General features: G+C 35.3%; 1 protein-coding gene across 3 annotated transcripts in view; it reads right to left on the reverse strand.

Annotated features, from left to right (window-relative positions):
• The window catches only part of TBC1D5 (TBC1 domain family member 5), a 315,146-nt gene that overhangs the window by 126,249 nt on the left and 172,939 nt on the right, over positions 1 to 15,958 (reverse strand). For all 3 annotated transcript variants that reach the window (XM_058831805.1, XM_058831806.1, XM_058831807.1), the window contains exons 7-11: positions 14,395 to 14,503; positions 12,564 to 12,653; positions 12,393 to 12,464; positions 10,030 to 10,097; positions 5,032 to 5,134 (exon numbers count right to left, since the gene is read on the reverse strand). In XM_058831805.1, coding sequence (XP_058687788.1) covers positions 5,032 to 5,134; positions 10,030 to 10,097; positions 12,393 to 12,464; positions 12,564 to 12,653; positions 14,395 to 14,503 — 442 coding nt within the window. The remainder of the gene's footprint in view (positions 1 to 5,031; positions 5,135 to 10,029; positions 10,098 to 12,392; positions 12,465 to 12,563; positions 12,654 to 14,394; positions 14,504 to 15,958) is intronic.

Raw genomic sequence — 15,958 nt, forward strand, 5'->3', positions numbered from 1 at the left:
CAAAAAATGGGTGGGAAGCTGAGGACTTGGGCTGGCATTAGAAGCATGGCTGGGCCCCCCAGGAGATTGCCACCAGGATCCCAGCACTGGGACTAGGACAACAGGTAGGAGCTACAAAAGCCCTAGGCTGGGGCAGGGGTCAGCAGTACAAAAGAAAGGAAGGGAGCCCTTTGGTGATGGAAGGGATGCAGGATGAAGGATTGAGATCTGTCTGTTTGCCTCTGGACACATGGATCACTCTAAGGGGAGGGAATTCCCCTCCTCTGCCCAAAACCACCAGTTACAGCAGGTGTTTGACACCAAGTGCTCAGGCTACCCCTGCTGGGCCTGGCTCTGGATGGAGTCCTTGCTCAGCTGTAGGAAGAACCCGCTGCCAGGAGTGCTCCAGTTCAAGGGTGCAACTGTATCATCAAGCGGAGCCTCAGTCCCAACTCAGGGAAGTGCTCTGGGCAGACAGGGGTTCCAGGAAGACTCATCTATCCTGCTGCAGAAGGAGCACTGGTGCTCGTCCATCAAGCACATCGACATTTCAGGTTGCTGTCAGGAGTCAGATGACAGCTGATGGGTCCCCTGAGCAGTTCTACTTTTAATGGTTGCAGCTCCAAACCAAGAAGCCTCTGCATTTGCTTTTCCAGCCCCCTCAGTGACGGACAGACACAAACACTGGAAGCGTTACACGCATGTGAGCTAGCCTGCTGCTTTGCGGGTGTATCAGCTGATACTCCACACAGCATCTGAGGAGCGTTCCACACCAGTAAGTTATCTTATCAACTTCATTTGTACTGACCAGATCCATTAACTACGCAAACCCTTGAACTCTCAGTGGAAGTAATGGCGATTTTCCTTAAGTGGTCTGAACTGACCCGAGAGGTAGATGTGGAAGCCCTCTCTACATCATTAACTATTTCAGTATGCTGGGATTTTTGATAATTTGGACAAGAATTTTGATGATCTCTCTGTATGCCATCAACTCAAATCCTAGGAAATCTAATTTTAATTTCTTCAGGACTGAGATGACAGAGCCTCAAATGCGGGGCTGAAGTTTGGATGTTTTCTTTCCCTTCCTATTTCTGACCCTTTAGGTACAACTTTAAAAGATGATGCCTAAAGAGAAATTCAGTTAGTAAAAACAAAATAAACCTAATATAGCCATATGATTTCAGAAGCTGATGTAAAAGACAAGAAACGGGTTAGATTACAAATCCTCAGGTTTAGATTTCTTAAAATATTATGGTCATATCAAAGGAGAAAGGTCCAGGAGTAGACAATATGTAAGTGGCAAAAAATATTTAAATAACCAGGATTGTACTTTCACACATACAGCCCTTGCTTAATTAACAGTTCTGCATCTAATCTTTTATTCGCCCTGATACACTAAACATGAAATAGGAGAAATGGAAATGCCAAAAAACTTGACTATCTAAAAAAAACTACCACCTAAGCTGTAAACACATAAGCAGAAGAAAAAGAAAGAGGACATAAAATAAGAATTAGTTATAAAAGATAAAAGCACATCACACATTCTTCCAACATAATAATATATCAACTCTATAATAAAATAGAATCATAATGTGGCTGCCCACATATAACAAAACCAAAACAAACAGATGATGAAATATCAGGATTTCAAAAAGATACCTCTGATCTTTCAGTTACAAGAGTACTTCAAATGTTTAGAGATTTTTAGCTTGGCAAGAAAAGCTACCAGTGTAATATGCATACACATATTTTTTCAATGCTACAGTTTACTAAAACTCTTTAGTGTTAATAAATAAGTTGACAGAGCTCAGATAATTTTATGACACTTCCCAGCTACAACAAAATATTGATTTCATAATACAGTCTATGGTTTAGAAAGAAAACCAGAATTATAGCATTTTCACAATGACAAGTGAATCAATGCATTTCAAAATTATATTGACTTCTTTAAGGGCAATCAAATCATGAACAAACAATAGTTAGCCTAGTGATTTAGCTTAATTTTCATCCTTTCCTTTCAGTACAACTAGGACCAGAATTTTGTCACCAGTCTTACAGAAGAACTCTAAGAGTAGCTTTTACATATTCTTAAGTACAATACACTATTCTCTTTAGATTTTATATTTAGAGCTGCTATTTAAAAATTCAGTGATCCCAGGGAACATTCTGCCTTTAAAATCTGTAATACAGCTCCATAACGTTCTCCTCCATTAGACTAGGGATAGAAATATATTTTTCCTCATCAAATAAAATGTTCCTTCATGCTGGCCAAAAATCTCAGAAACCCTACAACAAAGAAAACTTGCATGCATATATGCATATTAAACAAACATTATTGATTGCTTCTTGTAATACTGTATGCTGATGCTATGTAACAGTTTCAACAGAATGTTGTAAGTGTGTAAATTTTCAAGGAACTATAACTTTCTCCAAATATTTTGGAAGATAACATTGGGTAGGGACAGATGCTGACAGATAGAATTATCAGTCTTCATTCATTGCCCAAGGTTTATAATTCTAATGGCAATTGTATCTTTTGTATGTGGTCAAATGAGACAGAGGAATTCTCATGGATTACAACAGGACCAGTCCCCATGATGGAAACTACGTATGAAGACAAGCTCCTTCATCTGGGCTTTGTATTCAGGTCACTGTGGAGACAACAACTTGCAGATAATCTGCTACAATGAATTAATGGTAACCTTCATTATTTTCTCAAAAATACGCTAGGCTTTGCTGTAGTGGAAATTATTATTATTATGGAAAGTGGGGCATGAGTCTGGTAAAAACACTACATCAGGGAGACTGACTATTAGCTAGTTATTTGATAAAAGAAGGAAAAAACATATCCTGTTGACTACAGACTATTTCTTTTCAGCTAGTTCAGAGAAGGGTAATGGTGGACATGAAAAAAACATTATCTAGCAAGAGAGGAGCATGGGGACAAAAAAGGAGGATCTTACTAATAAGTTAAAAGGAGCATTATTTTTAAAGACATGCAGCAAAACAAACCCAACCTTTTAAAACGAGGTAAGGAAAAAGTAAAGCTCCTAATAACAGTAACGCATGTCCACAACAAGAGAGGAAAACCACAATCATTTATTATTTTGTGTACTTGGCACAGCATTGCAAGACTCGGGTGATATAATGAACACGCTTCGAGAGCTTAAATCAACAGTTTTTCATGATCCAAATTCATTTAACTTTCTGCACTTCCTCTCCTCTTCATCTTGTAGCAACCCCTTCCTTGGAACTACCATACTATTGATGCACACTAGTTCAAAACAGAGGTAAAGAAGTTTTCTTTGTCAACAGCCTGTAGGCTCACAAAATTGAACCTGTTCTTTTATCTGCCTGTGTTCATTTAGCCCACCAAGCAGTCTTTATTAAAGCTGAGGCATCAGGCAGTCAAAGTTCATTAATACCATTTATATAATCTCTGCAGTTTCAATTAACTCAGCAAGACATTCTACTACATGATAACAGTCTCATTAATTCAATAAAATCCCATAACTATTAACAATATGGTCTATGTTAAACGGGGTGTCACCTAGTAGAAAATAATAGCTTTAACAGCTTGTGATGAAACACAGTGCTTTTTTTTTAAAATTTGATCTGGTTAAATATTCCATCCCCATGTAGAAAGGTATTATTTCTTGGTAAGGAATCAAGAGGATTTTAAATATGAGCAGAGGGTAATTAAGACCTTTTAAGTCATATCAAAGAGTAAAATAATACTTCTTGTTCAATAAATGATAGACTAGATTAGCTGGAATGTGCTCTTCCATTCTCCCATCATCAGTTCTCTGGCCTATATTCACTAGAAAGAGGAGGCTGAATACTGTTAAGTAATTTTTTTAGCAGCACTCTTCAAAATACAGATCCTAGATCTCATTTTTATTGTTCTTATGCAAGACTATTCCTTGCTCACTGTCTGTCAAACATGAGAAATAACCAGTTGATAGATGTTTCATATGTTTGATAACTATATAGTCCATTTTTTATATAATCTCTAAGAAATTCTTCAGAAGTAAATGTTCCTTCAACTCATATGCCCTTTGTTTCTATGAAACAACCCTGTTGTTCCCTGGCTTGAGGACAGCATGATCACAGACCATGTTTGAAAGCATAGATTGATTTAAAAAATCTTCATATTTACTGAATCTCTGTATTTTTGCCATGACAAATTTTCTATCTACCTAAAGTTGGTTCCTCTACAGTTTATCCTTTGTTTGTGCACACAGAGTACCCCTCGGTTTGTCAGTCTCTACTCAGCCTACAGATAATTGTGTGAAGAAACAAATACAAATATACTTTGGTTGATGCTCTGCATATTGGTCTTACTATATGAATACAGTATCGTGTTTACAATTACTTCAAAACCTTCAGAACAAATGTTGAATTAATTAACTTACTAACTCTGTGGATGCAGACTTTATGCAACTTAGGCTTTCCTTACCATTTTATCAGAAATGGTTTCAGCAGACTCTCCTTCAAGTAACTCTGTAAAAGTGGTATTTTGTAGCACCTTTGTCCTTCACTCAAGAGGATTTTGTCAGCTGCATTGTACTTGGATGCTACAAGGTTAGATAAAGATCTTTTTGCTAACATACTGCATGGCTTTAACCCTTTGGGGAAGAACTTAAAATATTATATAAAACTCAAAATAGTAAACTTTGTCTAAATTTCAGAAGTCACTATGCTTTTTGTTTATTCAGTACCATTTTAAATCCTGCTGTGTACTTTCTTTACCTAAGCAGAGAAAGCCTTTTGTTGTTTTTTTCTTTCTTAACCAATGACAAAGAAAAAGATGTTTATAAAGAAATTGAAAGTTAGAAAACTTAGCAACCTTAAAGAAAACAACTTAAGGTACTGTGTTATGAGGAAAAAGCATATGTTATTCAATGAGCTTACTTACCAACCAGCTGACAAGTAGCTCTTTGATTACTTCAGCATTATGATACAACTTCAGATACAACAGAGCTACATTATTGTCAAACCATATAGAAAATGTTGAGTCAATGAATGCCACCTGTACAGTACTTTCATTACCTGTTTATAAAGCAACTGCTCATTTTCTCTGGCGTAGCAGAACAGAACATCTGTAAGAATTTTCCTTACATTCTCTTGCTGGAAATACTGCATTTCAGGAAAGCTGAAAATGAAGCAATACAGCAAAAGTAAACAATAGAGTGCACAGAATGCCAGTTGCTGGTCTTCTAGAAGGAGGTTTTAGTTAAGAGCATCTCCCTTGTCTGCTTTCCCCACTGCTCTGCACTGCTAGAGTTATATACTACTAATGACTGTTACATTTGTTTTGCAACCAAAATTATGAACCATGTTCTTTAATATACACCAGCCTGCTACACAGGTATGATGATATCACAGTTATATTTAAATAACTCATCCCACTTAATCTCATTAAAGCTAGACATCTGCAAGAATGAAATACAATGGAAGAAATGGAAGAATGGTTGAAAGTATTTCAGAAGATGCACATACACAAGGGTTCAATATTTATTTAATATTTGAAAAAAATATTAACGTTTCATGACAAGATTACTTAAAGATATCATAATTGACAAGAAAACCAGTACCCTAAAATCTAGTATCTCTTACTGGTATCTGTTTCAATACAACACAATTAGCCATTTCACTGTCTTTAACAGCTATTGCAAATAAAATTTATAGTATAAAATAATTTGGCTGTGCAAATATCCTAAGTGAACCAGAATGGAACAGACCTTGTGTGAGAATAATGTAAAAAAGCTTCTGGGAAAATCCTGTTACATGCATATTGGAAAATGTAAATATTTCCAGTCTCTAACTACTCTGAAGCAACTCTCACATGTGCATCCTGCTCCTTGACTGTTGGAGATAGGAAGCAGAGTAATTATGCAGGACGTACTTAAAATTAGAGTAAGTGCACAAACAAAGGTGTTTCCACTGCTATGGCAGAAAATGTTTCATAAAGCAAACACCCCAAACCACATTGCTCCACAGCTATACAGAGCAATAACAAATAAAATCTGAAAAGGTGGAATATTAGAAAGAAAGGAAATGGTAAAGTTGGAAAAAGAAAAACAGAAGAATACTTAAAGACAACAGTAGGCCTCAGGCTAGAGTGCTGAAATAAAGGTTGTAGTATAGTCAGTTTTAGAATTAAATCACATAGTTTGAAATAAGATTTCTTCAAACAAGTTTCCCAGGTCTGAGCTACAATGCTGTACTTTAGACCAGCTGTATTTAAGGCTATTGTAAAGCCTGTCACAGGGAAACAATATAGGAAATTAAAATAAATTACTTCAGATAAGACTATTAACGTTGCTAATCACTGTGGTCATCTCACAGAGGTGATGACAGGCAGGCACAGAAATAGGACTAATTAAGGCTAGAAAAGTGCTTTGAAATCCTTGGATGAAGGAGCTGCATCAAGAGGCAAAGCAGAGGAGACACTGTGGCTAAAACACAGTGATCCTGAAGTCCTCACAGAGGCACTGGGATGAGAGGTGTAGCGTTTTCCTGGCACCTGGTGGAGGTAATGGTAGACCAACATTTGGAAACTTGTATGCACTTGTACTAATCACATTACTGTAAAGGAAGGACACAGCTGAGACCAAAAGTGCATTACAGCAGATGGCAATCGACATAATTTAGAGGTTTGAAGAGATTATTTCTGAAGGACTGTTATTCAGGCCTGCCCTATGAAGTTTAGGAAGAGAAGACTAACAAAGAAAACTCAAAAATACACAGAGATATCTGTGAGGATCTAGTAATACCAGAGATTGTGACAGAAAGAATAATAATGAACTCAGGAATAAGCTGGCTGAAGTATTAATTATAGTAAATGTAAATAGAAGAGATCATGAGGGAACTATCAGTTCAGGATGGATTTTTACAGAAAATGTCATTTTATGATTAAAGCTCTGTTTTAAGAAGTACAGTATCCTCAAATCAGGAAGGTAAGAATGCTTTTCATGAACATGAGAATATTACATTTAATTGCATCTCTGAGAAAGCCTGCATAAGGACATGGGAATTCTCCTAGACTGTTTTACCACAACTCTACAATTAAACAATGGTGCGTTCAGGTCCCTGCTTTCGAAAAGTGAAGGCCAGCGTGAGTCAGATACAACTTTTTAAAACATTCCTTTAGCTGATTTAGGGGCCCCTGCACCAGAGGTAGCCAGAATTCGACACAAATTTGAAGAAACAGGCTGGCAAACAAATAAACAGGTGCACAAAACAAATTTGATGGCAGACAGAAATGGGGATCGTAATCAATGGATTGCTGTTTCTTATCATCTCTTCCACATACTTATAAAGGATGTAGCTGACCAATGGCTTTTTCACTGCCTCTTTTATCTTTAAATAATTTTTTTAATTTTTAAAATTATTTTTTTCTTATTTAGGGGTTGGAGAGTTTGGAGCCCCAGCACCCACCCCTACTCATCGTCACACACCTTCCATCATCCTGTGATTGCTATTCCTGAAGCAGAAACTAAGTAGACCAGTGTATAAAAATACTACTACAAAAGAGAATACATCAACTTGATCTGTCTACTGGAAATGTCCCCTAGGCATTTTAGTTTCTTAAAATACTGGAGAGAGAAGGAGAGTAATGAAATCTAGCCATTTGCAACCCAAGATGTACACTGTGATGCCAACAAGTGACCTGGTATTTTAATTTAAATGCTTTTGCATCAGTCAATCTGATGATTTCTCTTCCTGCAAAATATTAAAAAAAAAATAATTTAAAAACATTGATCACGAATGAGTTGGGACTAACTTGACAATATCCTTTCCTACCTGTAAATATTAGAAGCTGTTATATTTATGCAATGGGCTGAAAATTGTACGTAGACATTATGGATCAGATTTCTATTGTCTAACTTTAGGAAACAAAAGTTTTGTTAGGTACTGGTGAGCTAGAAGCCTTTTATAATTACTGAAGAAAACGGTACCTCTCCACAGTGTGATTTATCAGACAAAATCTATATTCATAATTTAGGAAAGGATGATTTGTGTCCTAGAGTTCTACAGGTAACACAGACTCTAAAGCATGATTAACCCAGCTGTGAGTATCTAGGCCTCACAGACCCAGTAATTAGATGAGATAAGAATTCTCAAAATGCATAGGAACAAACACTCACACTTAAACAAACTTTATTCCAGTTGCCTTTAGATAGAAAAATCCTGAAGTTTAAACCAATTTAAACCAATACCAATTTTAGGAACCTAATTCTAGCCACCTTTCCTGTTTATTGTTACTACACTTCAGGGAATTCTAACAAAAGCATTATAGAGTAATTTTTTTACTGCTTTGATAGCTGGAACTCTGGTTTGCTACTCTGTGTGCAGTTAGCATCACTCTCTACAGCATTATATACTTGATGCTATGGGATGATGGAGGACTCAGCTAGATGACAAAGAATATAAAAATATTCATTAAATAAGAAACAGCAGCTAGAAAGTAGTGATTATGGAAATGGAATATAATAATTATTTTAACCTTTAATAAAAAGCATTGTAAATTAATGATGAATTTTAAACATTTAAAATTCTAACTCCAGGGATTTATTTAAAGAATGTAAATGTAAAGAGAAGGTTTTTACATTCTAAAGCCACAGAAAGAAGAACTTACTGCTTCTTAAAATAATTACAGTTTACAAATAGATACATAAGTATATGCAAAAATGCATACTCTGCTTTATGATTAGACAAACAAGTGTACATATAAAATGCATGTAGCTTATCAAATACATTCATGTCACTGATAAATTTTGCTTCTTCATTGCATGACTTAATTTCCTATTGGTGACACAATATATACTACTATTTTTTCAAGTACATATTATTTTGTATAAATGCATAAATGAAAATTTCTTTAGTCACTATGACTGATGCCAGTGAATACTACACTGCCATTTGCCACAGTGAGAGCCTAGAATTTGTGTGTATATACATATATATTTAAATAATAGTCTTACATCCACCATAACCTCCATACAACTTTTCATTCTCCAATTATAGTTTAGATACATATATATTTTAATCTTAGAACATCCTGAACTGTTTCCTTTAACAAACAAAAAATACCATCTGTTGTGAGAATGCACATGAAAGTATACTCAGATTTTAATTATACATCTCATGGCAAAATACATCCAAGAATGGGTCTAGGGACGGACATGTAAAATATTTGAAAATCAGACTGCACTGATTTCTTCTGCATGACTTGGTTCCTGTAAATGAAAATGTGTAAGCTTGGGATTTGTAGAATCTACAACTATCATCACTTTTTTCAAGTTATAAGAAAAAATATTTGCAATACAAATATTCACATGGTAAAATTTCACATGGTAGCAAACCAGTAATTGAATTTAATTACATTCACACATTACTCAATGTTCGCACTCTGAAAAGAAATATTTTCAGGAACTGAGTGTTCTAACTCAAACAAGTTTCTAAACAGGAATGACCTAAGGGCCAAGCAGATGAAAACATAATCATAGTAATATCAGGACAAATTTTAAAAGGCATATATGACAAATAAAACTAGAATAGTGATAAATAAAAATATATCCTCTCAACTTGTATAGATGAGTGGCATTTCCCTTACTAATTACAAACAGCTTTTTATTCTTGATTGTATTAAGTGCTGAGAATTAGGAAAGTAATCTGTTCGATCTTTCATTATGATCATAATTTAGTTAAAAGACCTTTCAGTTTCTCTTATGTTCTCTTTGCTTCATACATAAAACTACTTTAAATTTCACAAGTAGTACACCTCCTAATATCTTAATTTAGAAGAGCTTTTCTTCAATGATACCAATAAATCTCCAGGATTTAATATTCAACTAGATTGTCTCATTTTTTACTCCATGTAAGTTGTATTTTTATACATTTAATGTATGTTTCCACACATTCATGTTCAACAAACCTGACATTTACAGTAACCAAAGTCAAGAAAACATAATATAAAATATACCACATAAAAATGCAGACTATAAATTTATATATAGAAATTTCTCTTAAAGATCTACATACGTTCTTGTCACATCTTGTTCAATCATAGCTCGAAGCTCTTTATCCTGGAAAAATTTATTCCAAAGACTCTGAAATAAGGAAAAATAATTGTATGAAACCAAGACTTCTACTAATACTTAAGGCATATAAACTACATCAGCAAAGTACTGTACAAATATTAACTAATTAATCCTCAACATTCCTGGTAGACAGGTATATCAATATTTTATGGGAGATAAAGAATGTTGCTGACCAGCACAACATACCTGAGAAAGTCAGTTTGAAAGTCAGGATCAGAAATAACAACATTCAAGTTCCTGTATCCTTGTTCTAGGCTCATAGCATTTGCTCACTGCATGGCTGCAGGTTTGAAAGTTACTTGTTTGGGTTCCAGGAAGAATATTTAGAATGGCAGAGTAAAGTCAAACTTATCGGAACCACCAACTCAACTGAAAAAACTTCCTTTGTTCACACAAGGAAAAAGGTCTGTATCACTGGACTGTACCATACTTCTTCCATGAATGTATGGACTTTAATGGGAAGCTGCTGCAATATCCATAATAAGAAATTGTTTGGGAATAAGCTAGTTTGGTTTAGTGGAGACAAAATCATATAAGGAGTGTACGACAACCAAATACCTTTTACAAAAATGACATCATCCTGAAGACCAAGACTGGCCAATCTAAAAAAATTATGCTAGGAAAAGCCAGAGTATTTAAAGCTCACTATCAAAATAAAAAATATTAAATAAAATAATCTGAAGTATGTTTAGCTTCTTCTGTAGCTATGCTTATGACCATTTTCATTCTCCTTTGTTTCCATGCCTTGCTTACAAATATGTTGTAAAGCTAACCAAAAAGAAGCCAGAAAGTCCTGTTAATTGTATGCTCCAGAAAAAGTATTGGAAACCGTATCCTTTATTATAAAGGGATGGTAGCTTGATCAAAATACAGATGGAGCAAAATTTATAGCAGCATTCATGCAGGTTAGGTAAGTTTTCAGATAACAGCAGCACCAGTGAATGAAATACAGTACAGAGTCTGTACAATACTTTCACAATTTCTTGCCTCTCTGTAAACAATTATTTGCCATGGTGGCTTATGCTCCACAGAAAGAAAAGAGAAAGTAAATTAATGTTATTATGGGGAGGAAAGCAAAATAACAAAACTCCATGTTAATTAGTTGCTATATTTGTGTTAAAGTTCAGAAAAAACCCTAAACTTCAAAAATATTTCTGCCTTTAATAATGCCTTACATACAGTGACTACCTTTTTAACTCTCAACTCTTTTCATACAGCTAGACCACATTTTGGAACTCCCCTGTACCTGCTGCCACCCTGGCCCACCAGAACCGAGGAAGCAAACAGAATTTGTACTGTAAAAAAGGATGGAAAAATCAGGACACTAAATGGGTGTAACATTAAGTTACAGCAGAGGCTCAGAGACCTTGTTCCTCAGTCCTATGCCTGATTTGGTCAGTGGCTTTGTTTTATAGATTAATCCCCTGCCACATATTATGACATGTTAACCTTTGTTTTCTATATCTGAAAGACACCACAGGCAGAAAGCAGGTTGAGGCACTGTCTATAATCACAAACTACAGCAGAAACGTTTTAAATCTTTTACATTTGACACAACTTTCTGTCCAGCTGGATGCAAGAATAGTTTGATGATGTGCACAGTCATAACAGCTGCAGAGTTCTCTCCTTCTAAATTAAATAAGGAGCACAGTACCACTTTATAGATGAAGTATGGGCTTCAAAAACAGGAGTAATATCACCAGAGATATCTGAGACAGTCTTTTCAGGTGCAAATCTCTTAAATGCAGTCAAAAAAAATTATTTTCATGGCATTAAGTTATTTTAAAAAATTGATAAAAAAAGAATTTTGATGGTAACAATGGTCACATAATTAATAGAAAAGCTTAAAGATATGTGCAATAAAATACTTAAAAGCTTTTTAGGTATAACAAAATGCAGTTAAAAAAACGCTCAAGGCTGAACAATCTTCCAGACAGGGTAGTTCAGTGTTCTGTTAACAGCATTCAGTTCATATTGACTGTTTAAACACTCCTTAAACTAGAGCCATTTGATGTATAAAATGAAAACATACAGTGATAAAAAGCATATCAGTTAGTTAGAGTCCAGCACTGATTTTTTGTTTACCGCAGCCTTCAGAGTTAAGCCCTAAAAATCAGAATATTAACCTGAAAATGAGCATTTCCTGATGTTAGCAGAACCTGTGGAACAATTGTAAAAACAAGTCAGTTTGGACATTTAGCATGGAGATTTTAGCACCTGCCATTTTGCCTACTTCAGCAAGAACTCACTTGTGTCAGTCTGAAGAAGATGAGAATTTTAGTAGCATGTGTTGGGTTCACTTACCCCCTCGTCCTGAGAGAGTGGGTTGTTGATTATCAGATCTTGCTGTCCTGCTTTCCGAGGGTTTGTAATGTGCTAGGTAAAAACAGAAAAAAAAATTTAAATCCTCTCCAGTTATGTTATAAATGTTAATATCTATGCCAAAATATGAGAACCTATTTTGTACCAACTTACAATTTCTTTGATCTTATTGTAAGAAGTTCTTAAGTCTGAAGTGGTTTTAATCCATTGACTTCTATCTTGCGGTAGAACGTCCAGAAATAACTATTAGCAAAACAAAATAAATTCATTAAGTTTAATCAGTTTTACATAGCTTTGCATATAAATCCTACCAGACAGCATAAACCACCCCAGAAAGAAAAAGAAAGCAAAAAGCTATAAAATAGGTCTGGTTTTAGTGCTTTCTAGTCCATAAATAAGTAGCTAGAAGCAACAGCAGTTCTACAGTGCAAAATTAAGCATTAAAGTCAACTGAAGCCACGAACTCAAGCTTTGTAAACTGTTACAGCTTCAGTAAAGTTCATGGTGACTTCCAAGGCAGAAACAAACTGGAACAACGTGAAAAGAAATATACAAAACTTGAAGCTATTTATGTAACACTGATGACCTAATGCAATGTGCTTAAAATGAACCACAAATGCAGAGCAGGAACTAAGCACTGAGGGATATATCTGATGTAAGAAATGAAACGTGCTCTAGAATTCTGCAAGACAGCTAAGAGGATCAGTTTTGCATAAAGTCTTTGAGAATGTCTACATCTCAGTTTTTTCATGTCTCTTTAAAAAGGGTTAGAAAGAAACACGCAGTGCAAAGTACTATTTAATTTCATTTAAAGCATGGAAAAACCCCAGTATTTTCTTGCTTTTTCAATGTTTTTATTTGCACATTGTAAAGTGTTAAGAAACAGTAATACTGACAAACAGAAGTACTGACAAACAAAAAACATTCCTAAATTACTAAAAAAACCTTTAAAATTTCAGAACTTAACAACAGAGCCCTAATGCATACTGGGACAAGCAAATAAACCCTGCCTTATTTCTAAAATAAAACCACTCCTTGATTTAATTAGTAGACGGGGAAGGACTCGATGTTTGTGTTAGTTCAGGGGTTTGAGTTACGGCCTCCTAACTTAAAAACTTAAAAAGAAGCAAACTGGTAAAACAATATATGGCTTGCTGAATAAAATATTTTCATTAACTTTAAACTAGTTCAATGCTGCATACATTTCACATTTCAAACTTTCGCTTTCTTTCATTCATATATAAGGAGTATTTTAAATTTCTTTTTATAGGTCTCTGTGCTAAAATGATGGTTGAGAAATTCCAAGTGAGGTAATTTAAATGATCAGAATTAACACACAGTAACTCGACTAGAAAATTTTTTCTCTGCTATCAGAGTTAGTGCACAACAGAAGACTTGATGTCATTGCTACAAAATTTCTTTGGACTTTACAGAGCAACCCAGTATCACCTTGCTTTCTTTCTCCCTTCCTCTTCTACTTAAAAAACAAAATACTCCCAAGGAGCTGTTGTGTTTCTGGAAGACCTTGCTTCCTTCTCCATCCAGTCCTTACAAGAGGGATTGGTCTTCGTTTTCTCATTTCACTAGGAAATTTCACCAGCTAGCCGAAGCATCAGACTGATTTTAAAGCAGTCCCAAATTCCACAAAACCGTAATGTTTTAGACTAACCTCCTATCTATTATTTCCAGTGCATGACTTCCCTGCACAGATACTGAGATGGCTGTGTGGCACTCAATTCTAAACATATCACCAGCACAAAGATACACTTTCCTAGGATTCTTTTGCTATTACCTGCAATTCAGCTTTAAAGCAACTTGATGTGGTTAGCAAATGTCCTATGAATTATAAAAATGAGTAGGAAAACACTGGGATGAAGTCTCTTGGAAAATTCATGATTCTTTGCATCAATAATCTTCCAGCGCATCAGGTAATGTGTTGATATATTGCAACCACAAACTGTAAATAAATATTTTCTCTTCTTACCTTCCAGCAAACACTACGGAACCTGCTGCTTCTCAGCTGCCCATTAATCCCCTTCAGCCGTATAGTTGCCAAGTAATTGTTGTTTACAAATAGTTCTTCCCATTCTTTACTGCAAAAGCAAAAGGAATGAAAATTTAAACAAAATAAAAGCCTTAGCTGATTTAAGGACTATATGACACCACACAATTTCGGATAAGCAGAGGAAAGCAACTTTTTAAAATGTATATATTTAGTTGTGTACCACTTCTAAACGCATGGCTGTTTTTTTGGACACATTTCTTCTTTGGATTTAATGAATATGTAGATCGCTATAATTATGCCAGCTACTGAAATTCATAATGTCTATGGAGGCTATTCCATTTCCTCTAAAATGTTGGTACTGCAGTTCAGTGAATAAACAAGAAAAATGAATATTAATATAAGCACATTCATGTTTCAGCTGTAGACAAAGAAGTACCTATTCCAAAAATATGCAACAGAAAAGTACTCTGTTGACTGTATTAGCTCTTCACATGACGTATTTGCTTAAATGAACCTTCTTTTCTTCTTAATGTCAAGCTGGGCAGTTAAGCATCATAGAAGATGACTTTCTTTAACATTTAGCGCTATTTACTATTGAAATCACTCCTACTTCTTTCTACATGATCAGTTTTAAAATTTTAACAGGTGCTAGCAAATTTAAAAAAACATCAAAAAATTAAAAAGCCTCACTGTATAAACTGTTAAAGGCAAGCTTGAGTACCTTGCAGTACCTATGGCTGACTAGATAAACAACCTAAATATGCCTCCCAGGCATGCAGGCACCAGGGGCCTAACACCTGTGCCTCATTAATATACAAGTAAATCTGCTCTACTGGGAAACAATTGGAAATTAATTGTCCCAAACCATCTACTCAGTTTGAATAAAAGAATTAAACCTATATTTCCTGCAACTTCTACTGAAACGAATCTTAAGAACAGTTTAAGCCATCTGATAGTCTTAGTAGCCCAGGACTTGCTCACAGACCTTCTGCAGCCATTCTAAAATACAAAGGGCAATTTCAAGGTAAGGAGCAAGGAAATGTATTTCAGATTTATTTTCAATGCATGTCCTTAAGGTGAACATCTCGTCCTCCCCCTGTCACATGGGAGACTATTACTTCTCCCTGGGAGACCAAATGAAACCAGGAAGAGGGAAACTACTATTATGACTCCAGGCTAAGATCTCACCACATTTACTTTGCTAAGGAGGGTCACAGGGTGGGTTATAATAACACCAGCAAACTCTGGTTTTGCAAATTGCCCTAAATATATGCAAGATGAAGTTAGATAGTTTTCAGCCTTTTAAGCTGAGTTGGGAGAGTGAGTTCTTTAAAACAGAATTGTAAGGTATAATTGCTGAGAACTGCACAAGAAGACCAGAAGTCCTGTGTTTGTGAATGCGTCACCTTTCAGCTAGGACCATATTCTTAAAAAAAAAAAATAAACTGCTTACTTCTGGGTCTTGATTATTAATTACTTTGAAAAGCGAAGGTGTACCAGATAAGAGCAAAGATGACGACAGCAGTGTTAGATTGCAGGGTTT

This window comes from Poecile atricapillus, chromosome 2, assembly GCF_030490865.1.
Source record: "Poecile atricapillus isolate bPoeAtr1 chromosome 2, bPoeAtr1.hap1, whole genome shotgun sequence".
Lineage (NCBI taxonomy): Eukaryota > Metazoa > Chordata > Aves > Passeriformes > Paridae > Poecile > Poecile atricapillus.